The 25,296-nt window shown below is 37.6% G+C and overlaps 1 protein-coding gene across 2 annotated transcripts in view; it reads right to left on the bottom strand.

The window, feature by feature from the left end:
- TSBTYPE2 (tryptophan synthase beta type 2) overlaps nucleotides 1-25,296 on the bottom strand; it is a 104,142-nt gene that overhangs the window by 36,172 nt on the left and 42,674 nt on the right. The window contains exons 2-5 of one of the 2 annotated variants that reach the window (XM_089831543.1): nucleotides 23,059-23,419; nucleotides 22,471-22,687; nucleotides 21,847-22,384; nucleotides 21,236-21,334 (exon numbers count right to left, since the gene is read on the bottom strand). In XM_089831543.1, coding sequence (XP_089687669.1) covers nucleotides 21,236-21,334; nucleotides 21,847-22,384; nucleotides 22,471-22,687; nucleotides 23,059-23,419 — 1,215 coding nt within the window. The remainder of the gene's footprint in view (nucleotides 1-21,235; nucleotides 21,335-21,846; nucleotides 22,385-22,470; nucleotides 22,688-23,058; nucleotides 23,420-25,296) is intronic. The other variant, XM_089831544.1, reaches the window with a different exon arrangement.

The raw sequence follows: 25,296 nt of genomic DNA, 5'->3' as shown, positions 1-25,296 counted from the left end.
GTGGTCGTAGTCGGATACAATACAATCCAACCAGACAACTAATGATACAATGTTGTGCGAGCAACCTCTGGGGCCACTTCGCCAGAGACTGTACTATGAAGGGAACACCGCAACTGTTGTGCAGATGGTGTGGTCCTAGAGACCACGATGACTCAAAATGCCCTAAACTCAGGGTCAACTAGTTGACCATAGAAAGATGTGACAAAGAAACATTAGCAATCACTCGCGCACAAGCGAAGAAGGCAACATACCTAGATCTAAACGAGGAAAAGAAAAATATGTTGTAGGCAAAAATAGAAATAGAAAAAGAGATGGAGGTCAAAAAAATGCAGATGAAGGACACTACCAACACCTCAAGGAGGAATCAGGCTGAACAAAACATCATAAGGCAGGTAATGCAAGTTGAGGTTCCTATGAAATTGAATGACCTTCTTGCAATGCCTCAATTATGGACCATAGTCCTAAACATGACACCATCCCAGAAGGTGATGGAAGAGATGGGGAAGAACACAAAAGGTGGAAGCAAAACGACCATGGTAGACACAATGCTACTCATGTTGAACACGGAAAGACACCTTGCAGTAGTTGAGATGGGTATTCTCGAAACTATCCTCATGGACACCATCGTAGATGGAGGGTCGGGCATAAATGTATTTCCTGAGGAAACATGGAAGAAGTTGGGACAACCTATCCTATGGCCACCTACATTCCAACTGCTTACCACCATTCAACAAGGCATCAAACCCCTCGGAACTCTAATGGCGCAAACCGTAACGATCGGGACACAACCTTTCTTACTCGACTCTATGGTCATTCCATTAAAAAGGAAAGGGTACAATGCCATCCTCAAAAGGGGCTGGCTAGTACAGGCAAAGGTGAAACACGACTGGAAAAAGAACACTCTGTCCATGGAAAGAGATCATAGGTTCGTAATTGGTCTCCACACCCAAATGGTGGGAGAAGATGTGGCGTCGACAGATTTTGAAGGTGAAGTAGGAGATGATGAAGGAAAGAAAAGAATGGAACCCAATGAAGAAGGAATCTTGAAACTAGAAGGAGGATCCAACAAGGACGACTTGGACTCGGTGAATGGCCTACTCTATTGGCAAATGGAGGACTATGAACTCTTTCCGAGCTGTCACATGTTAGGGGTTGAAGAAGGAAGTAAGGGAGAGGAAAAGAACAAATTTCCAATGGAATATAGAGAAGTCAAAGAAGGAGAGGCGTAGATAGATGAAACACCTACACATACATTCAGCGATGAGAAGCCTATTAAATATGAAGAACCTATGAAGTCTTGAAATCTGCACCCAACCAAATTTAATGAAAAGCACTGGAAATTTCAGGTAACATTGAACCACTGACTGGCAATGGGATTCTCCTATGAAGCTGAGTGGATCTCCAAGTTATAGGCCGGCTCCTTGGAATAATCACCTAAGCTCTTGTAACTAAAATGAACTGAATTTGATAGGAAAAGGGAGAAAGACGCAGAAAGAAACCTAAAACTGAACTTATCTAATAGGTGATGCACCAAAACTTACAAATATTGAAGACATGACCATTAACAAAATAGTGAAACTCCCCCTATTGATCAACACTTAAATCTTAAACTGACTTGCATTAACATTTCATGATAAGGTCCTAATAATGAGAGTTAAGGAACGTGAAGACATTCACAAAACAGTCCCAAAACGGAAGACACAAATTACAACCTGCAAGCAAAAGCAAAAACTACAACTAGGTGATAACCGCGACAGAATGATAAGGAATCCTGAAAATTCACTTAACACTTAATCAATCAGATATTACTCACACACAGTAATAGAAAGGATGAAGGCCAGATTTCAAATCAGAAAATATCACTAAATGATTTAGTACATGTATCAAATATCCCCCAAAAATGAATTACAAAATATGCAAAAAAATATATCAAGGACACAAAACTGTCATGAAAAAAATCCTCTCTACATAATCAAAACTCTCCTTACAATCATAGTCCAAAAGACTTAAGTACAAACCCCTTAGGGTCGAATCCATGAAACAAGGCTCCAAAAAAAGAGTCATATCTTATCAAAAATGACGACTCACTGCCTCATAACCCTGCTAAGTCATAAAAGAACCTATGACTCACTCAAAAATACCCAAAAAACACTCTAATTGATCATAAAGACACTCAAAATGCCTAGTAAAAGTCCAAATTCAACCTACAATTGCCTCCTAGAAAAACTCTTCATGACTTTAATTGATACTACTAAGTCTTTGAATATAACATTCCTCATAACTCCTAAGACTAAGTATTTCAACATATGTCATATTGACCCATTAGTCATAAGAAAAATTCAAATTCCCCTCTTATTTGCATTAAAAGTTAACAAAAATATTTAAATGATTTATAAATATCATTTAACACTTTTGTTTTACAATATTGACTAAATATAAATAATAAAATATGTCCAAATGTCACTTGGCTTTATTTAATCATTCTTAAAAAAAAAAATCTCCCACCCTACGACATACTTGGGATATTTAGAAAAGACACACAAGTGTCAAATGGTCTTCGGACTTCATAAGTTATAGGAAGAATTAAGGAACCAATTTTCCCTTTTATTTCAACCCTATACCCACTCACTTTGTTATTTTGCGTGGGCATTTTGGGGAATAAAAAGCTGAAACATGGGGTTTCTGGACTTTTTCACTTGATTTGTAGTTGATTCTTCTTGAGTCGCCTATATTCTGCTTGTTGTTGTCGCCATTAATGGAGGTGTTGTTGTTGTTTGTAGCCACCAATGCCATTAATGACTTTGAGTGTGTTGGTTCCCAAAATCGTAGACTGGAAATCCAAGAGCCTACCACTTCTCCAATAGGACTTCTCAATCACTTCTAGCCAACGAACAGGAATACTTCTTGAATCCCTTACACTTAGGCTCTGCTACACCCAAGTGGGTAAACTTTCACCTCGAATACTAACTCTCTAGTTCAAGGCTTTTCTATAGCGAATTTAAATTTCTGGAGTTCTCTGACTGGCAATGTCCTCGAACTCAATTAAAATGAAAACTAGATGTTGAGTATTTGAATTGAATGAATTGTAAATATTTGTAAATAATGGATTTGATGTTTGTAGGAACAAATATATAGATTTTCTAATTTCAATAATGGAAAGACCAATGCCTCTGCCCATCCGGGCAATAGAGTCAACTTCAGTGAATTTTCACGTACAACTTTATAATGTTTTACACACTTTACTGCCAACAATTAAATAATCAAGATGTGACAAATCAAATATATACACAATCTTAAATTAGTCTAGATTGAACTTTAACTCCTCTGGTAGGGAGACAAACTAGACACAAATATGAAAACAACTATATATTTCACAATATTTGTGATGATCCAATTTAAAATGCTAAATGACCATGTCCACTTATCTGACATTTAAATTGTATATAGAATTCCAAAAAATAATTACAAAGGACGATTCATTGTAGTTTAAATCTCCATGCCTTGAATAATAAACAAAAAACATTTTATTTTAACATTAAAAATAAAATAATTGAATTTATATTACAAAATCATATTAAACTCCTTATCCCTCTGTACAAGTAATATAAAATGCTTTTTCAGAATATGAATGTTTTCAAATATTGGATTGTTACAAATGAATCATTCTTCTTATATATCCATGAGAGAACATGACTTTTCAAATCTAATAACTTATATCCCTTCAGGCAAATAGCACCTTTTCAAAACAGGAACTACTCTGTCTTTTGCATCAAAATACATAAGCTGCATGTTTAGTTGATGGTTGGTTATATTGTTTATACATAGTTTAGGGCCCGATAATTATATTAGTTCAAAGACGAGCCCACACTCAAGCGTTACTATATTGCCTTCGTTACTTCCAACCACCGCTGAAGACTTCATACTTCTACTGCTATGGCTTTATCATTAATCTTGAATAACTATAGCACTGCTGTAAATAATCCATATCCACAATTCATGTAGACGTATGTATTCAAAGAGTTCCCCATACCGAGGGCACCTCCACGGGATTGAAGCACTCGTTCGTTTATTTTTTTGCAATGCTTATACTGACATCGTTTATTTTATCTCATGAAGATTTTATTGCCGTGATTGCATATCATACTCAGACCATTGTCATGAATATCGCCAATACTATAAATAATATTCGAGCATCCTGGTGACTTATGGTTCCTCAATGCAAATGATGCTTCTGGTGTTAATTTTTAAACACGATGACAATAGTTATATTAATACAATGACCCCCATTGTGCTTGTCTTTTGTATTTGTGGAAAAGTCATGTGATTCTATCCACTGGAGCAGTTTTCGTGGCTTCCTTCTTCCGCAATCGAACTTAGCATATATATTCATCATCGCTGCTAGATGTTTCTTTTTGTTGACTGAATTGGCTTTAGATTGACGTATGTCACACTGTTTCTTTTTTTACCATGTTCAATATCATTGCTCAGGCACAATACAAATATTGCAGTCCATGGAATTTGTTGATGATTTTTCTGTATTTGTTGTATTTGGTTTAATATGACAGTATACAGTTCATACTATGTCCTGTTTCAAACTATTCCATATATCATTCCTCTTCTGAAATCACCAACAGTACCACTAAAACTAAAGTAGTTGATGAAGACATTATTAATCTGCTGTTCCAGAATCAAGAACTTCAACTGGATTTTGATACATGGATTTAGTAAAAATGGAGTGAATGGTGACATAGCTTTGCATGTAGTCAGAAGGGCATAGTAAAGAGTTGAGAGTGTCATTCCTTTGTCTGACTGCTTAGACCCCATTCTGCTGGTTCCCATGTCTTCTCGTTACCACTGTATTATAGTGGAACACATTTCTTTGAGGATTTTTATGGACAGCTCATTTGTTTTGTTTATGATTCCAGATTGTCTACATATTCTGTCTTTGACATGATATCTGGGACTCTAAAATTTGTCAAAATTTTAGTGTTTCATCAGAGTGTTCAAAAGAAATATGAAGGCATACGGTTTCTTGTTGCACTTGTAGCCATATACTGGCTTTAGGAGAGTATTTACTGAGTTTCAGAGCCATTTTAGAGCCATCACTTACTGCTATTGGTATCTTTTCATTCCTCACGTTTTCTGCACTCTCTAAGTTTTTTGAGGGAATGCGTGATTTCTTTGTTATTATTTGCTTGTCACTATACAAGTCGTGACTAGAATGACTGGATCTTGGAGCCGCCATAGTTTTATTTCCTCCTTTTCTAGCTTGGATGTCTGAACTCAAAAGCAAATATGGGGTTTTCCTTGCATCTAAAGCGTGACTTACTTCTGGGTCTGCTCATGAAGTACGAAGTGATTCTGGGCTTTGTTTCTCAGAAACTATTATGTCATTCTAGCCGCCGAGGTTTTACTTCCTCCTGCCATTTTGCTGGACCTTCCATCTCTCACATTGAGGTAATATTTATTGTAGCTTATGGGGTTTTGCTCATTGTTGATGTTGTCGTTTTTCTCCTTACATATTTCTGATGTTTAAGAAGTTGAGTTTAAATTCAGAATCAGGATTTTATCTTGCTGCTCCTTGAATCTTGATGTTTTGAATGTCATTCCAAACACATATGACTGCTACAGATAGTTGTGATGTTGGGTTCTGCTGTTGGACACCATCTTAAGTTTTATGATGATTTTTCTCCATCTACTCAAAACCCGAATTGGGTTTTCCACCTTAGAGTCTATGCATTTTCTTACTCATTTTGTGGCTACGGTCTTGTGCTCCTGCATTATACCTTTGACTGGAAACTTCTTAGAGACTCCCAACTTGTAACATCATTAAGAAATTATGCCGAAATTCTGCCCCTGGAAATTTTAGCTAGATGGCTGCTAATATTTGGAACTCCTATTATGAAATCTCTCTCTGCTTTGGTTGAAGGCTGCCATAGCTTTTAGATACATGTCCGAAAGTGTTAGAACTTTCATTATAGGATTTTCTTGTTCATTCTGTGTTATTTTACCTTCTGTAGCAGCTTATTGTTTCAGATCTGCTGTAGCAGCATACTATTTTCAGATCCATTGCTTTTCTCTCTTGAAATCATGAGTTATATTTGTATTTCGGTAGCCTGTATTTCTGCAGATTTGAATGTTATTTTCAGCTTTTAATTAATTAATGCTGACTCATTACCACTTTACTATTTAATCTCTAAGTGCTGGTAGAAATTTAGCTTTACATCACATTTCCAGCCACCTTTTAGTACATGATTTGACTTTCCCGAACATATCATTGATGCTGAAATTAGGATCTTCATTGATATAGATGCAATGCATATTCACTTAGCTCAAAAACATGCACAAAAAAAATCTGTTTGAATTTTTTTCGTAACACTCTATTTTGGTGAGCAATTTACTTTCTTGCTACTCTGTTATGACTTCCTATTGCAATACAATTTATAAATATCCTACTGAATGCACCTTCCTGTAGCATGAGTTGCCTCCTGTAACATTATCAGATTTATTTTTTTGTGGTTTGCATATGTATCTTCACTGAATGCCTTTCAGAGATTTTTTCCCTCTGATCAACATCCACTTTGTAGTGATACAGCATCATTCATAAGAATCATTTTTATATTTTATGTTTCACTTGCATCCATGTCCGTACATTGCCTCTACTTCATTCCATACCTGTAGCTTGCTGCCCATTTTGATCTTCCTATAGCTTACACTTTCAACTCCTTTGCTTTGCAATTATTCACTGTGGCTGCCCATTTATGTTTCTTTCATGACACTTTTGATCAGCTTCTTCAATCTTATCTCTTATAGGCATGCCGAGCTCAATAACCCTCGTGGGAGCCTACAATTATATCCGCATACCTATAAGATATAAGATTCTACACAGGAAGCCAACGTGTTAGTAATGAAGCATTTTAGTATGATAGTCATCTCTTCTTGCTAATATATGTTTTATTTTGTGAAAATGAATGGCATGAAAGGAAAATGATTGAGATGAATGAGACACTTGCATTGCTTAGATCCATTGGACCTAACAAATTTTATGAATGCAAGGTTTGGATGCGTGGATGGACCACGGCTCGAGGCAGCGGATGGACGAAAGTCAACCAGTCATTACAATGACTGGTGCCCATGACTCTACTCTTTCTTTTCTTTTATGTCATTTATTTTTGTAGAGTAGAACATATATCAGCAACTTAGGAAGTGAGAAAATTTTATTTTCAGCATTCTCAGCATTCTTTGATTATCTCAGTTCTTTTGTAAATATCAATTGTATATTCAGAATGAATAATACAAGGACAGTTGTTATTCTTTTGACTCACAATGAACATGATTTTAACATTGATGAACTAAACTAAGATGTAAAATGTTTAAGAAATTGCATGAAACCTTTGAAATCAAAACTAAATTTCAGCATGTGTAGAAATTTTGTAACAAAACCCATGGTGAAAATTGTGAACTTAGGAGACGAGGCTAATCCAAAAAACATATTTGTGGGAGACGACTAGAATCCAGTTTTGAAAGTACTAGCATTTAAGATATTCATGGATTATAAGGTTGTTTTTGTATGGGCATACAAAGACCTAAAGGGGGTGCTGCCAGAATTGTGTGTCCACTACATCCCACTAATACAAGGAGCAGTACCTGTCCAAAAGCGACCATACCGTAGGAACAAAAACTATTCCGCATGGGTCACAGACGAGATTAACCGAATGCTTGATGCAAGCATTATTTTTCAAGTACAAACAAGTAAGCAAGTATCCCCAATTGTGATATCACTGAAAAAGGATACCACTCAAATAAGAATACGCGTAGATCTTCGCTGTCTAAACACAATAACAATTAAAGATCCATTTCCAATACCATATACTAACAGTATTTTAAAGGAAGTTGTGGGGCATGAAATATATTAATTCATGGATGGATTTTCTGGTCACAACCAGATATCCATCGTAGAGGAAGATAAGCTCAAAACAACCTTTGTGGTAAAAGATGGAGTGTACACCGACAACAGGATGTCGTTTGGTCTATGCAACCCCCCAGCAACGTTTCAAATAATCATCCTGCACATTTTTGACAAGATGTCAGTAGGAAACTTCAAAGTGTTCTTGAACGATTGGTTAGTTTTTAGTGCGGGGGACAAGCATTTGACCGCACTCAAGGAATGTATGGAAAGATGCAAACGAGCACGACTAGCACTAAACCCTAAGAGGTGCAGATTTATGGTACCTCAGGGAAAACACTTGGGACACATCGTGTGTAAGGCAGGATTGAAGACAAATCTAGACAAGGTCCAAGTGATTATGGAAATGCCACTTTCGACAGATCTGACTAAAGTAAAATCATTCCTAGGACACATAGGGTATTATCAGAGGTTTATTAAAAACTTCGCCAAAATATCTTACCCTCTTGACAAGCTAACTTGCAAAGGAGAACCCCACAAATGGGAAGCAAAATAGGATGAAGCCTTTTAGGGATTGAAAACACGACTAGCCACAGCACTTATTTTGGCTTATACAAACTAGGACAAAGAGTTTCATGTACATGTCGATGCATCAAACTATGCAATCAAAGCAATTTTGGCACAAGAAGGCGATCACGGATTGGACCACCCAATGTACTTCGCAAGTAGACTCCCATCAAAAGAAGAAAAGAACTATAGCACGACAAATTGGGAGGCTCTCAGAATGGTGTACATCGTGTAGAAGTTCAGACACTACTTACTGGCAACCCCATTTGTGTTCTACATAAACCAATCATTCAACGACGGATAAGTAAATGGTTACTTCTCCTGCAAAAATTCACATTTAAAATTATGGTACGGCCTAGGAAAAGCCATGTGAGCGCGGATCATCTATCCAAGATCAAGTCAAGATAACTTCCAAAGGGAGTCAATGATGACTTTCTGGATACACAACTATTTCAGATCATCGTACTACCATCTTGGTATGCGAGTATTGGGGAGTACCTTTCAACGGGGCAATTCCCTAGAGAAATGCCACTAAGCGAGAAGAGGAAACTCGTACTGAGAAGTCGAATGTTCATTGATCAATAGGTTGCTATACAAGATGGGACCCAACCAGATTCTACAACAATGTGTTTTGGAGGAAGAAATATCAAAAGTATTGAAAGAAGCACACGAAGGGCCTGCAGATGGACATATGGGGTCAGACACAACTGCGCGCAAGATACTTCTCACTAGATTGTGGTGGCCAACTATGCACAACAACGCCAGGGAGTGGGTCGTTGCATGTGATACATGGCAGAGAGCTGGGAAGCCACTAAAGAGGGATTTTATGCCTCTAAACCCCTCAAAGGTGTAGGAACTATTGAACGGTGGGGGCTGGACTTTGTTGGGCCACTGAAGGTGGGCAAAGCCCGAAGATGTAGATATATTGTTGTAGCAAATGAGTATCTTACAAAGTGGATAGACGTATGGGCCCTACCAGACAACTCTGAACTGAGCATGGCGAGATTTATCTACAAGCAAATCATTAGAAGGTAAGGAATCCAACTACTCATCACAAAATTCAAAATCTATCATTCCCTGTCAAGCCCATACTACCCAAGAGCAAACGGACAGGCGGAATTGACAAATAAAATCTTGGTTGTAGTAATTTACAAGTCTTGCGTAGTTGAAGGTGAAGATTGGGAGGAAAAGTTGTCATCGGCGTTATGGGCATACCATACCTCTTACAAAGTTACCACAAGACACACTATGTTTCAGTTAATGTATATTCAGGAGGTCATAGTACCAGCCGAGTTCATGGTACCAAGTTTATGAATAGCGATTGAAAACAAATTAAGAGACATGGAAAGTCCCAAGGAGAGGTTGTATAACCTTAATAAGCTAGAGGAGCAAAGATTGCAAGCACAATGGGCCACCGAGGTTTCAAAGTGTAGACGCTAGGTTTGGTATGACAAACATTTGAAATTGAACAAGTTCCAACTAGGTCAATTAGAATTAAAATATAATGGGTGTAATGAAATCAAACCTGGCAAATTTAAGGTGAAGTGGGTCGGTCCATACAAGATTTGTGAAGTGGGCAATAACGGAGCAATCAAACTATGGACACTGGACGGAAAAGAAGTGACTAGTCCCATAAATGGATTGAAATGAAAAATCCACCATGAGCGGAGTGGAGACCGGGGAAATAAGGAGACCCAAACAAAGAATTCAGATCGAATATAAATATTCGATAAATAAGTAAATAATAATAACAATGATAGTATTAAAAGTAATAAACTATATGCATTACTACATTAGGATTTTAAATGCATAAACAATTGGATTATGATATGGCAATAATACATTGGTACTATACAAACACTGCATCAAGAGCCATTAGATCACACCATACGGGCAAGGATATAGAAGCAAAGGGAGCCTATAGTCACTGTACAGTACTCAAGGAAAACCGTACGGCCTATAAGTCTACACATGCGCCGTACAAAGTCTCAATCCATATCAAAGCACCATATGTTGTGCAACCGAGCAGGAAGAAAATATTACCATACGGCCTAGAGAAGGCAAAGGGAAGTCACAACTAAAACGATTATGAAGCATCATACGGCTACAAGCAACACAAGTCAAGAATTTTCATACGGACTACTAAGGAATGCCATACAGAAGGCAAGAAACAACGATGGACATGGCACACCACACGGATTCCAAGACATACCGTATAGCTAGAGTAAAGGTTCCAAACTCATGCACCGTAAATGAACATCATACGATCTCTAAAATATAAGTATCGTACATTTTAAATCACATAGCGATAGCTGATAGAGCAAGAACATGTCCAGCCATAGCTGAACAAAAGTATTGGAGAGAGAAGACGCAGACTTGGAGGAGTAGGAGGTACTATACGATAGCAAAAAAACGCAATGGGTTAGCTTCTAGGAGCCATACAGACACTGTACAGACGGTAACAAAGCTTCGAATAAATTGTACGGAGTTGTGAGGAGCCATTCCGAAGGGTAAGTAGCAGCCCTAACCGTTGTTGCCTAACCGTTTTTCTTCACACAAAAGGACAAAAGAAGAGACACTTATGCAATCAGCCGAGAAGAGAGTTTGGAAGAAGTTAGACGAAGATTCAACTACCAGCACGAAGATGAATTGAAATGTAAAGACATTGCCTTCAGGTGTTCATGTTGCAGGAGGCACAAGCATGAGCACGAACGAGCAAAAAGAAAGGCAAACAAGTAGTATAGACAATGCCTGTAGCAGTGCAGCTCTCACCACAAAATATTTTTTCCGAAGGTTTGAATGGAGTCAACTGCAGGAAATGGTGGTAGGATACTCCTATGGACCATTCGGTGAAGAATAGCATCAGAAAGCCACAGGTAGAGTGGGCAATATGAATGCCATTTTTTTGCATTCGTGATCACGAGGGTTTTTTTCGCACGATGGTAGAGACCTACGTCCAGTTCTCCAAAAGCAGTTTATTTTCCTATCTCGGGTGTAACTTGGTAATCTCATTCAGGGCACTAGACTTCATGCAGGTATTTGGAATACCCAGCCATGCATAGGGAGGTAGGAAAATTGATAAAAAGCCAAAGAAGTTAAGTCGAGAGGTGAAGGTGCAATTGATAGAGCTTGTATGTGGTGAACTATTGCAACAGAAAAAGAAGCCCTGATGAACACTTCGAAGGACAAAGGACTAGAGAAGTCTAACATCCAAGAAGGACATTGGCATTGCCTCATGGACCTAGTGAAGAGTAAGCTCATGGGATCAAGCCGCACGTCGGATATCTCCTTTTCGCAAGTCACGATCATGTGTATGATTGGGCAGCATTACTGGCGAAATAAATGTTCGTTCATGATGCTTTAGCACAAGACGTTCTACATGCCCCACTACGCTATTGGATTACTCCTAGATGCGACAATACAGATGATTCCTCTTGACAAGCTGGAGGTCAAGCCTAATCCACTCGCACCAGGTGAGCCCCCCATTATGCAGTCAAGACACTTAGACACACCAAGTAGGTAGAAAGTAACGATCAAGCAGGAGTTGGATGCAAGTTTGAAGCATGGGAATACTAATAGCAGTCGGCAGGAGACATCATCTAACAATAGTGAGATTGATGGAGAGGAAGAGGAAGAAGAGGATGATGAAGACGTGGAAGTCATTACAACGACACCGTTGCTATTCCCACAGCCTGCACTCTCGGCAACAGCACATTTGGTCCTTATGAGTACGCATAGTGCACACATTCCAGGATTTGGATAGCTCAAACAACCAATAGTGATGACCCCTGTCACAATAGTGACTCAACCAGCTGCAGCAACCCCGATCATTCTGGAGGTCGTGGCTATAGTTTAGACAGAGTCCCACTCATCACCGCCTACAACCTTGCCAGACGAGGTGATGGAGTTATCGACATAGGAGGTTCCTGAGAGTTTAGGGACACCGTAGGTCAAACTAGAGGTAGTGGGATTTAATGCAGTGATCACTATAGATAATGCATTATTGGCTACCAGTGAGGGTATTGTAGTATAGGAATTGAGTGAGCGAGACTTAAGCACGTACTTGAGTAGGAGATTCAGCATTAGACCAGTAACACCAACATCTAGCACTCTCTCACCTATGAGAGAAGTATCTCAAGCGATGGATCCTCTAGCCCCACCAGAGGAGAGTCATCCTACTGTTGCAGTTGAGCTATCACCCCCACCTCTAATAGGAAGTACTACAGAGAGGATGTTAGAAGCAGTAGAGTTAGCGATGGCCACGGAGCACCCCACTTCATCAGGCCCCTCGACAACTATAGAGGAGGATGTCAAAGGTACTTAGCGAACATGGTGACTTGAGGTCGCCAAGTAGTGATTTCAGCACAGACACATGCTTTGGAGGCAGTGGTGCAGGAGTTGGAGCAAGTTTTGTCATTCATGCAAGTTGGTTGTCCAGCAGCCTTCTTAGTATGTTTTGAGCCACAAGGATGGCTGAACATAAAGACCCCAGAGATGCGGCAGGAGTGGACTACTAAGGAGCCTGTAGTAGAGAGAAAACTTGAGAACCTGATGCGAGAGATAGTAAAAATGTATCGGGATACGTACTATGCTCTATGAAGGAGTGAGGTGGATCAAGTAGTGGCAACGAGGGTTCAGGAGGAGACAACTACCAGATTAGCCATAGTAGAAGCCAATTTGGCCGCGTAGCAATCAGCTTGGGAGAAAGAGCAAGCAACACTCATTGATGAGAGAGAATTAGAGAAGGCAACATTCGTATCTCAATTGGGGGATACGAAGAGGGATTCAAATGCAAAGGAGGTGGAGCTCTGAAACATAGTTAAGATGATGAAGAGAACATTAGAACTTCAGATGCAAGCTAAGGTAGATTTGGACGCCCGGACACAGCAGGTGCACGAGTTGTAGGCACAACTAAAAGAGTTATGAGCACAGAGGATGGCTACTACACCCACTCCACCACGGACCACACCCTTCTTCTTCTTAGTTTTTGTCTTCATGTACTAAGTAGTTGAGTTGTCTCTATTTTGTCGTCCGGAGACAACTTTTCTTTTAGGGGGGATGATGTTGTCCGTAAAAACTATACTATAGCCAACGGGATTAGGTGTCTGAAAGGTTGCATGACAGTTGAGTCACCCTTTCAGGAGATATATGTACATTGTATGAATGGAATTATGAATCGACATTGTACTCGTGATTGTATACTTTGCTTATATGAATACAGTACTATCTTGTTTTGTGTTATATTCTAGTCTCTTAATGCAATAACTATCCATTTACCCTGTACGGTAAAAAGAGGTTGGCATTTCTTTATAACCGATATATAATAGTTTAGTGGAAGATTAAATAGTAAATATTCAATTTTGGAAGGAATGAGTAAATTTACAGAAGCAATGTATATATAATTTCGGTTGTGTAGTTACCGTTATCTATTATCACCGAATATTGAAGTTGTAGGATTTGGACCTTGCCATCCAAGTCCGAGACCGAATTCGTCACCAGTTTGAAATCGGGTTGGGTCCATGTCTGATCTGCAAAGGGTCTACACCATGGACTGTAGGTGCTTGGGTTCATTGCAAGTTCTGATGGAGCCCTGATTTTTTTCAAAAAATTAGGGCCTCCATTGGAAAAATAATGTTGGAGACTTGACAGAGTATTGTCAAACATGAGCAAAGAGGTATAGACTATATAGCCTGGTACAACAAGAACAGTTTTATCAGCTATAAGCTAGATCCATTGAGCAGCAATCCATACATAGCACAAAGGAACAACCTAAACAGAGAAACCAAAACACCATGTCATCCGCAAGCTAGATGGAAAGTATGTGAAGGACTCAAAAACTTTAAGACTGCGTTGGTTTCCCAAAGTGCAGGTTGCTACCGAAAATTCCAAGAGGGAAAGAAAGGTTAACTCTCTAAAACAAATTTTTTGTCGGAAAGGTACCCAATTTAGAAGACAAAAGGGCAAACACAACATATGGGAAACATCTAAAGTGGATTTTTTAGATTCTTCTCTAACACTTATGCAATTCTAAAAGAAAATGAACTTGATTTCATATCTGTAGGAAGAGGTTATGGCCTCTGCATGTTGAAGAAATGTTGCACAATTAAGGTTGGGCAGACACAGAACCACCAACTCCCTAATTTGTTGTTTGTAACTTCTTAAAGTGAAGGTTTTCTGTCCATCGATTCTCTTAGCAACATATTTAATTTGTTTAAAGATGGAGTTTTCCTGAATGCAGAAGAAGAGATAATGACAGGACAAGGATTTATCTTCAGGTTCATGAGTTTTGTGCTTTTTGTTTGAGCCCAAGGAATGTTGTAATTACATAAATGAACCCATGAAGATTCAAGAAAACGACTAAATTGTAAGACAATTGGTCCACATGCTCGAAAACTATGTGAAAGACTTGTAAGATTGAAGAAGACATAAACAGCATGAGCCTGATGAAAGTTAGAGCCCGACAAAAAAGAAACAATGACCTGTGGAAGGGGCAAGATGAAGGAGAAACTTCATAAACATGAGCAGCGATACCGACAAAGACAAGAACATATTAATCGACAGCATAATGAACATATGAGATCAGTAGGAGATATTGAATGGTGAAAGTCTATAAGCATATGTGCGTCTGAAGGAAGTGTAGGCTTGGAAATTTATGTGCATCTGCTGGAAAAGAAACAAGCCCACACTACTATGAGTTTTTCAGCTATTGACTTCAAGAGGATCGATTGAGTATTTTCTAAATTAATATTCAGAAAATAAGAAGCTATTGATTTCATGTCCACAGCAAACACAGAACAAACAAGAGGAATGAAAATTTACTACAGCCTTATCACAAGCAATTATTGATAGAGTGAATGGAATAGAAGCCCAATGAAATTTACGGCACAATAACATAATGACTTCTGGCAAAAGAAGCGTCCAGTAAAGTGTAAGGGGAGTCACGATATCAAAAATAAGACACAACAGAAAAGTCAATAATGACATGTCATATCAATAATGGTAATGTCGAAATTTGGAAGTAAGGGATCATAAGCTAATGCGATGATGGAGATTCCTGTATAAGTGATGATAAAATTATTTCCGACCATCATAAATTATTATAAGTGTAAACAAAAAGCATCACATAGAATTGGCAACTCAATAAATGGTTTGAGTCAGCCTGGAGTGCATGTCAAAAGGAAATTCCGCGCTAGAAGAATTTGGGAAAGGAGTCCGTCAGAATCTATACAAGTGATTGAACCAATTAAAAATTTGAAGACAATGATATGTATGGCGGAAACATATCGCAATAGTATGATGCAGTTTAAATCGATAAACACCAATTATCAGGAGCCGCTTGACAGAATCCTTGCCAAATCAGTAATAAAATGCCTAATTCGAACAAAATATATGACACCTAAAGGAATGATATATTAAGAGGATTAAAGTCATTAAAAGATCTCGCAAAAGTAGGCAGATATGATTGAAGTAATTGTGTTATGAAAAGCTGCGACTTATTTTGGAGACATGCCTTTTAAAGTTTGAATAGGCATGTCCCCTATGCTTGAGATATAAATAAGAAGTATATCATTTGGAGAAGAAAAACAAGCCAGAGATATTAAGTTAGAAAATATCATAAAATGAGCAGTAAAGGAGTATTAAAAAAATGGAGGAATAAAATATAATTTACAATTTGGATATGTCGATTATTGTAAATAAGTAAAGACCGTTTGTACTCATTTTACAAATTTAATGCAAGATCCCTGTTTTGCTTATTCATCTTGAAAATTCAAGTTTAGAATATTCTTTCAAATATTCTTTACTGGATGTCTTCATTCTTTAAAGAAATTTTGGCATCCCTTGACTTGCTGCAACATGAAAGTTTCAATGGGATTGAATCCATCATTGGAAGATATGGATTTTGACTCCATGAAAATATTGGCAAAATGGATCTTTGAGGAACAATATATTCGAAGCATTGATTAGATGTAATGTCCCCATTTTTGTCAGTATTAGAGTTTCATGGGATTAGCCTATTAATGTGATCCTCGTAGTCTAATTATTGTGGATAGAGGGTCTTCTGAGGTAGTGGCTTGACTTGGAAGGGTTTTATCTTCTCCACAATTCAATGAGCTACGGGTTGGTCTTCTTTTGGCTCAAATTGGACTTCATTTGGGCTTAGTTTTGTGTACTTATTATTTGTGGTACGTTGGTGTTGATCGAGATGGACTTTTTTTATTTTTGGAAGGTGCATTTGGTCACATGGAGAAATAATGGGTATGATTCCTATTTCAAATGACATATTTAAATGATAAGTATTTTGGGATTTATTAAATTTTTAGTGGCCAAATTATTATTAAATAATTAAATGGCTTATTATAAAATTATAATTTAACTTTATAATTTCACTTAAGTTGAAGGTTGAGTTATCAGTGGAAAGTGTCATTTATTAATTAGTTAAGCCAAGTTAAGTGAGAGAATCTAATAGAAGCTTCTAATTAATGTTGTGTGGTGAAGCTTTCTAAGTGAAGTTACATTTTGGCAACAAAAGGGAATCTGGAGGTTATAAACACAAGCCCATTTGTTGAGAAAAGCATGCTTCAATATTTATTTGCTCTGTTGCCTTTGTGGCTTTTTCTAAGGTTCTGAATTTTGATGCCCTTGCTGAGGTATAAGGGTTTGGAGCTGAGAAGTGCTAGGTAATTCATAGTTGAAGTATTGTGAATTCTTTTCCTACAAATCATTTGAAATCACTGTTGAGGTATAGTGATTTGGCAAATTGTTTGGAATCTTCCATTACTGTATTTACTGTAGCTAGGAAGATTTTGTGTGCTGAAGAGTTTAGTGTTTGAGATCACTGACTTGCATGATCAATTTATATCAATTGTTGGATAAGGATTAATGCTGCAAATTGGAATTATTTAATCAGGGGTTGAAAGCCGAAAGCCCTATCGGGCTGTTTTATTATATCCTTGGCTGGACATTATTCCTGCAATTTCCTGTGTTTGTCCATCTGCACAACTGGGTGCTTCGCTACTGAAGATTGGGGCATCCTAAATACTGATTTTTGGGTGGCAATAAATGGTGATCAACGTGCCTATTCTGGGCAGTAAATTCTCTGCCATTCAATTTTCTTGGGACTGCCTGCTATCATTTTGATAGGCCTGGTGTTAGCATGCAAGCTGGGCAAATGTCCTCCTTACCAATAACAGTGACTGTGTGAGGGAATTATCAATAAATGTGTGCATTCTCAATCTGCTGTGATTTGGAGCTGCTTATCCAAAATCAAGTTCCTTGTTTAAATTTTTATTGTGAAGATAAAATAAAATACTTATAGGCTGCAAACTGGCTGAAGTTATGTACTGCTGCAAGTGGCATTGTCTCCAAATTTCCTTGCATATTCAATAACATTTTGCTTGGTCATGAGCAATTGAGATGTACTAATCATAGCATTGAAATAAAATCATTAGTGGTGGAACAATAATACATGTTGTCTTTATTGCAAGTCTGAGAATATTTTGATGGTTAACTTAGCTGGTTGTGGAAGTTTATTTGCATATGTCAGTAATTTGTTAGAAATTTTGAATAAACTTATTTTCAGCAACAAAAGCCATTTGGGGGTTATTACAATGGTATCAGAGCGGTTTCCTGCCAACCTACAGGAATTGGGCTCAGTTATTATTTTGATTAGTGCTTACTTCATAGATTGTCAAATTGATGTTGTGATTCAGTTTTCAATGTTATGGATGGTGACAAGAGGTTTGGTATTCATTTTACCGGAAAAGGGCGTACTTCTCTACCTAGGGATGGAGAATCTAAGATACGGGTTATTGTGAAATAGTTGGATGTGTTGGTCAATCAGCTGAATCGAAATCACAAACGGATGACCCAACTGATTTCAAATCCGAGATTTGAGCAAAGCATGATATCACTTTTCCAAAGAGTGAAATGTGATGATATAGTTGCAGCTAGAAATTTGCAGGACATTTCTTATGGGACACCGCATGAGTTGGGCACAGTTGTGGTGGAATGTGATGAGAATTTATGTCAGGTAGAGTCAGAGGATACAGTTGTTGGCATGAGATCCCAGGATCATGTATTAGACGGCGATGCAATGATAGTGGGAGTAGAAGCATGCGAGGATACTGTCATATTAGAAACTACTTCTGTTGAGCCATCTAGTGAGGAGTTTAGCAGTATGCATGCAGTGGTTGTAGACGTGTGCCCTAATCATAGCACACATGTCAATGATGATGAGGTGAGTGGTATAGAGGCAAAGTCATGTTATAGTTCAGCTTATAAAGACATATTAGGTTTTAGAGAGCCAATTTGACTACTCTTGGGCAGTCTCCTAGGAATTAGGAGGAATCCCTTTTGATATGGATGAACTAGAATTAGCAGAGACACATCAAGAGGCCTCTAGGGCCAGTTCCAATACTTCTGGCACAATTTCTATTTTATAGAAAGTATAGCTCCCAGTGGTTAGACAACATCAATAGACAAGGGGCTTCAGATAGAATTAGAATCAAAATCCAAATGAATGAGCTACTTTTGATTTAGAATATAATAATAAATTATAATTATTTTTAGCTTTACACCATTCCCTAGTCAGATATGTTATAACTTAAAAGGGGGCTTTGAGCCATGGATATGACCCCTCATTAAGTTTGAATCCCTAGGTGGGGGATTAAATAAAATTAAACATTATTTTATAATAAAAAGGGTGAATAAAAAAATGCCAATTTCGAAATTGCATTGGAGGGGGAAATTAAAATGGAAAAATATGAAGTTGGAGAGCCATTTTCCATATCCAAAAATCATTTTTTACATTGGCAATATTGTGGAGAGCTCTTTGAGGGGATTTTTAGCTGATTTGTTTCTGAGCAGGTAAACTCTCAGAGATTCGGAAGTCTGCAGGTGTGTGAGATCATGTAAGGGATTCTACAGGTAGAGTTTTACAAACAAAATATTCATGATTGGCCAAAATTGTGAGCAATTTGTTCAGATTTGAGTTGGAGAAGGGCAGTTATCAGGGAAATATTTGCAGAACAGAGTTATTGATACCTCATTAATCAGTTTCCTATTACTAGCTGGGCCATGCAGTCTCAACGGACAATTTGGTAGCTTCCAGCTTTGGTGTCCAGCACCTAATCGCCAGATTTTGGTACTAAAACTTCATTGCTGTTGCAAGTAGAGGGCAATCAGAGGTCTGCAGCAAAAAATCAGAGTTTCAAGACATTTGCAGACTGCCATTAACAGCCATACAGCCTTCATCTGGGTGTAGGAGTCTAAAAGTTCAGATTTACATTCATAAAATTGGAGTTTCTAGCATCAGACGTCACAAAGACAGCAAAATTGCAAATTCGAAATTACTATTTAAGCTTGGTACAGGTTCTTAATGCATTGTCTTAAAAGAATTGAGAATAAATAAAACTGTTTGGCTTGGTTTCTAATTTGGTATTGAGTTTAGGAGTTTAATTTTTGTTTGTGTTTGAATTTTCAGTTTCTTTTACCTACAAAAACCAAAAAAACAGAAAACCTCAAAAAACACAAATTTCAAAAAAAAAAATTACCTGTAAAAGTCAGATTTGTTCAAAAACCAATCTAGGGTGCTTCACTACATTCTTAACAAGAACCTTTTCAATGAAGTTGTCTAAATTGAAAGCTAATGGACTTGATTGTGGAGAGAATCCATGTTTAGGACTCTTGATCCAGCAAATGCCATTATGGGGAACCTCCCAGGAATTTCTAGTGCTTTCTAGATGCAATGAGCAGAAGTGACCTGTTCTTGATCGTGAGAGGGAGGTCCTTATGAGCTACTGCACATGTAATATGGCCCCAGTCAAGGAAGATTGACTTGAAACTGCAAAGTTAAATATTTATAAAACAATCACATAATTTCATATTTTATGAAAACACTGTATACATGAAAAAAATCAAAGACTGTTGTTTCACGAAAGGGCCCAAATTTTGGTAGAAACATGGATCTCCCCAGAGAATTATAGGTTTTTCATGCTTCATGGTGAGAAAAACTAAGATGCAGCCTTTAGAGGCCATTAAAAGCTCCATTACTCTGTTGGGCGGAGACTTCCCTTATAACAAACATGAAAGGTCTATGGGTCCTCAAAAGGAAAATAAATCATCATACTAGTGTTCCTTGTAGCCAGTTCAATGCTCATTTCATCTATTGAGAAGTATCTTTGGGAGGTGTGCCCATCTTCCAGTTGCAGCAATTCTTTTCTAGTTAAGGAGAAGATTGAATTTTCATTCCTTTTTGCATGGGCTTGGATGAAGATTTTTAGCCATGCAGATTTGTACTTCCTCTTTGGATACTCGTGTTTTGAAGTTCAGTTGTGAAAGTAGAGGACATAGATCAGCTGTATGCTTTCTTGTCATATCTAATGATATACTTTGAGAAGGATTGAGCATTTCTTTTCTGGGAGAAGGATCTACCCACTGATGAACAGTGATTTTCTTGCAGACCAGTAGTACTAGAAAGAAGAGAATCAGCTCCAGTTCAGGAAAGTTGTTTAATTGATGAATCAGTAGTATTCCAAACTCACTATGCAAATAAATTGACCATAAGTAAAGAATTTGGAATACATTAATCTTAAAATCGTTAGCCCCACCCTATTACACTAATCTTTAGATACCTGGTGAACTTGGGGGAAATTGTGTTCTATGTCAACCCTAGTGAATTATAAATATGAGATATTGTAAAATTATTCTTCTTCCATATAGTATATACAAATTATTCGTCACAAGTCTGGTTGGAATGCATACCTTGAAAACATTCAATTTGAGGTATTGCAATTGCATCCATGAAACCTAGGTTATAAACATGTGATATCAAAGGTGCCATGCCATGGTATCGTAAACCCCCTGGAAGAATAAGGCCTAATTAGAAAGGAATATTAAAAACATACAGGAGACAAGAAAATACTTTCAAGATATAATGATTTTGGGGGCATAATCTAGCTTTTAAATCCTCATGTAGTGATTCTTGGTTATTATTTGTACCTAAAAAATTCCCTTCCCTTACAATAAAAATTCTTCCACAACAAAGGCGAGGTATTGCAATTGCATTAATGAAACCTAGGTTATAAACACGTGAAATCAAAGGTGCCATGCCATGGTATTGTAAGCCCCCTGGAAGAATAAAGCCTTATTAGAAAGAAAATGAAAAACACACAGGAGACAAGAAAATGCTTTCATGGTATAATGATTTCAGGGGCATAATCTAGCTTTTTAATCCTCCTATAGTGAATCTTGGTTATCATTTGTACCTAAAAAATATCCTTCCATAACAATAAAAAATTCTTCCACAACAACGGAGAGTAACAATCATCATAAAGACCTTGACATAAGCAGTCACAAGATTGAGGCATTTTCACCTGCATGGATAGGATCTGGAATAAAATCATGTCCAAGTGAATGCATTTTTAAAAGTGGTGTCATCCCTGCTGTATCAGCATAATCATAGCCATAAATGCCCCTTGTTAGAGAAGGACATGCAGACGGTTCAACGGCTCTTATAGCAGGCTTCATGTTTCCAGCCAGTTTTTCACGAATGAATGGAAAAGCTAGCCCTGCAAAATTTGACCCACCACCTGTGCAGCCTATTATAATGTCTGGCTTTTCTCCAAATATTTCCATTTGTTTTATGCATTCCTCACCAATTACAGTCTGATGCATAAGGACATGATTAAGTACACTACCCAAAGAATACTTTGTGCTAGGATCCCGTAATGCCATCTCCACTGCCTCTGAAACTGCAATACCCAAACTACCAGGACTGTTTGGATCCTTATCAAGAATTTGGCGCCCTGCTTTTGTCAAGTCAGAGGGAGATGGATGGACTTTGGCTCCCCATGTTTCCATCATGATTTTACGGTAAGGCTTCTCATCATAGGAAGCACGAACTTGCCACACCTACAAAAATGAAATTTCAGTTAATTCATACTCATGTTAAACTTAAGAAAATATAAATATAAAGAAAGTAATCTTGGATTTTTCACCTCGCACTGGAGAGAAAATAAACTGCATGCAAAAGCTAATGCACTGCCCCATTGACCAGCACCTGTTTCTGTAACTAATTTCTTAACACCTGCCTTAGCATTGTACCAAGCCTGAGGAACAGCCGTGTTTGGCTTATGTGAACCTGCAGAGCTTACACCCTCATATTTATAGTAAATCCGTGCAGGCGTTCCAAGCAACTTCTCCAGTTGTCCTGCTCTGCACTGATATAAAATTGATTATTTTACAAGATAGAATCTGTTACATTAATAAAACAGACATACAGTAACTCAGCAAATGCATGATAAAGAAAGAAAGCACTTGTGCCCAGCTAAAGAACCCACAGATCATCCTCTCTATCATGGAAGCACACTGTGGCAACGTTAGATTTTCAATATTTTATTTCAAAGTGAGCTTTTATAATAATTATCATGGAAAAGAGAATATGTTTAGTTATAAAGCGGGCTAAAATAAGTACTGAACACCCTAAGTGTTACCCTCTGAAACTGCAGAATAGAAACACATTCTTTTGATGAAGAAACTTGTCTAGCTATAAGTGCAACTCATATATATGAAAGTGAAAGAATCACCTGAAAAGAGGTGTGGGTCGCCATTGCTTGTAGACCTCAAGTACTTCTTGTGGGATTTCAATATACCTCTCTCGAGAGGCTTCCTGCATGATCAGTTCTTCTGTAAAGAGAGGGATTAAATCTTCCGGTTTAAGTGGTTCATGAGTTAATGGATTTAACGCTGGTGGAGGTGGCTCAGAAAGGTCTGCAATTAAATTGTACCATTTGCGAGGTATATTGTCATCATCCAATACTATCTTTTTCTTTGAGTTGTGAAATGTCGCATGCAAACTTGATTTAACAATGAGCTTCTGAAATATCTTTGTCTTGATTGGAACACTCTTTTTAAATGCTACATGTTGGACAGATGAAATGCGCCAACCTGAAACAGTAGTCTTGTAAGTAAAACAATCCACAAGCACAACACAAATGGAAATATTTAACAATAAACCTAAGGAATAAATGCATATGTTTTATTAACATATTCCCCAAGCAGTTGAAATATAGGACCTCAGCTCCAGAAAATATGTCCTTTCATGGATGTTAAAATTGAAGAAAAAGCAACTAATCAGGGACAAAAATAAGAAACGCTTTCATAGGAACTTGATTATACAAAATGCAGTGCAAGCTATTAGAATATGACAACTCAAACAATTGCCACATAAACTTATATGAATGGGTGAGGCACACTCTGGCTATTGTGCCACATTTGAAGATATGGCAAAATCTCAATGATTGTGAACTGAGATGGAAAAGCAAGTAATTCATCAAGGATGGACAATCAAATCAATTCTATGCAAAGCTGGCAGTTTACTTCTGACATTCTTTGTAAGGCAGAAGCTAGGACTTGCTGGAATTTGTTGTGGTCTGAACTCAATTTTCCTTTTGTTACTTTTCTCTCTGGTTGAGATCTCATTTAGGGGCTCCTCAATGATTAGGTACAGTTACAATCCAATTGTTCAACATCAGGTGTCCATAGAAAACAAGTAGGAAACCAGTGTTTGAGGACAATAATTCCCCACTAAGCTTAGGGAAACTGCATCTCCATAAGAAAGATTTGGCTTTCCTTGTTAAAGCTAGCTAAGTTTCAGTGGTTTGGCAAGGATGTTGATTCATTTTTCCATTGGCAATCTTTAGTTATTTCTTTCCTTGGAACTCTACGGAGTGATATTTTGTGCAATTCTAGCATCTAATAGATACAGTCACTTGTTCAATTATTTAACAGAAGATGCATTTAACAATCTACATAAATATACATAACAGTCAAACTATGTTTGATGTTGTTGATGTGTTTTTCATGCATTCCCACAAGAAGAGGGTTTATAACATTATACAAGGATAATACACTACCATTCTGAAATGAAATCAAGTGTATTTAGTCCCAAAATTGGCACCTGTACAGAACTGAAATCATTGTCATAACAGTCAATGGTGGTCAAGCGATTGATTTTGTCAGTCTGTTGGGTCATTAGGCCATGGTGTAGGTTATCCTCTAACCATGTTCACAGAACATTTGTGGATGGCAAAAAAGAAACTAGGATAATTCAATCTTTAGATGGTTGAAATTGTCCAAGGCAAAATAGAAAAGGAAACACAAAGAAAGGCCATACTGTAAGGGAATGGGATCTAGTAGTTTAAAAAGTCTCCACAACACTTTGATCAAGCGAAAAAATATCACCAACAAGGACTCTCCAAAGAAGCTTATCTAAGAGTAAGTTCCTACACCTTTCTAGTGGTCTTGCTTGGTAGAACTGGCAATTCTAGTGGCAGGGTTTGAGAAAAGGTGTGACAAGGACAAAGGAAGATGTTAACTAAATATGAAATTGGCTTTTTTAAATGTGAAGGTGAAGGAGCAATTCAAGTTGCAAAGATGGAAGAAATATGGAACAGGAGTAACTTAAAATATCTAATTAAAAGTCACATCTTGTTGGCAGCATTGCCAAGAAAGAATGACAATTCAAATTTCAATGATAGTATATAGGTGTCATCAACATGAAAAATCTCGAGTATTAAGATAATATCACATTTTTAATGATTTAACTAGGTGAAAAGAACGAGTTGAATAGTAAGTCGTTGGAATTTCATGTCGAGTCAAAGAGAGCTTGAGAGAGAAGTTTGTTGGATCTTAGGCTTCACATCACCACTTTAGAAATGCGATAGATTCCATACTAATAGATAAAAGCATGATGAACAAGTTAGAAACTAAAACAAAGTTCATATAGGACTTTCCTCAGAGCAATGCAACTAGAAAACAATGAT

Source organism: Cupressus sempervirens, chromosome 5 (assembly GCF_028749045.1).
Source record: "Cupressus sempervirens isolate cs-2001-9-10 chromosome 5, ASM2874904v1, whole genome shotgun sequence".
Classification (NCBI taxonomy): Eukaryota; Viridiplantae; Streptophyta; class Pinopsida; order Cupressales; family Cupressaceae; genus Cupressus; species Cupressus sempervirens.
The sequence above is the reverse complement of the archived record's forward strand: the minus strand, read 5'-3'. Positions and strand labels throughout refer to the sequence as shown.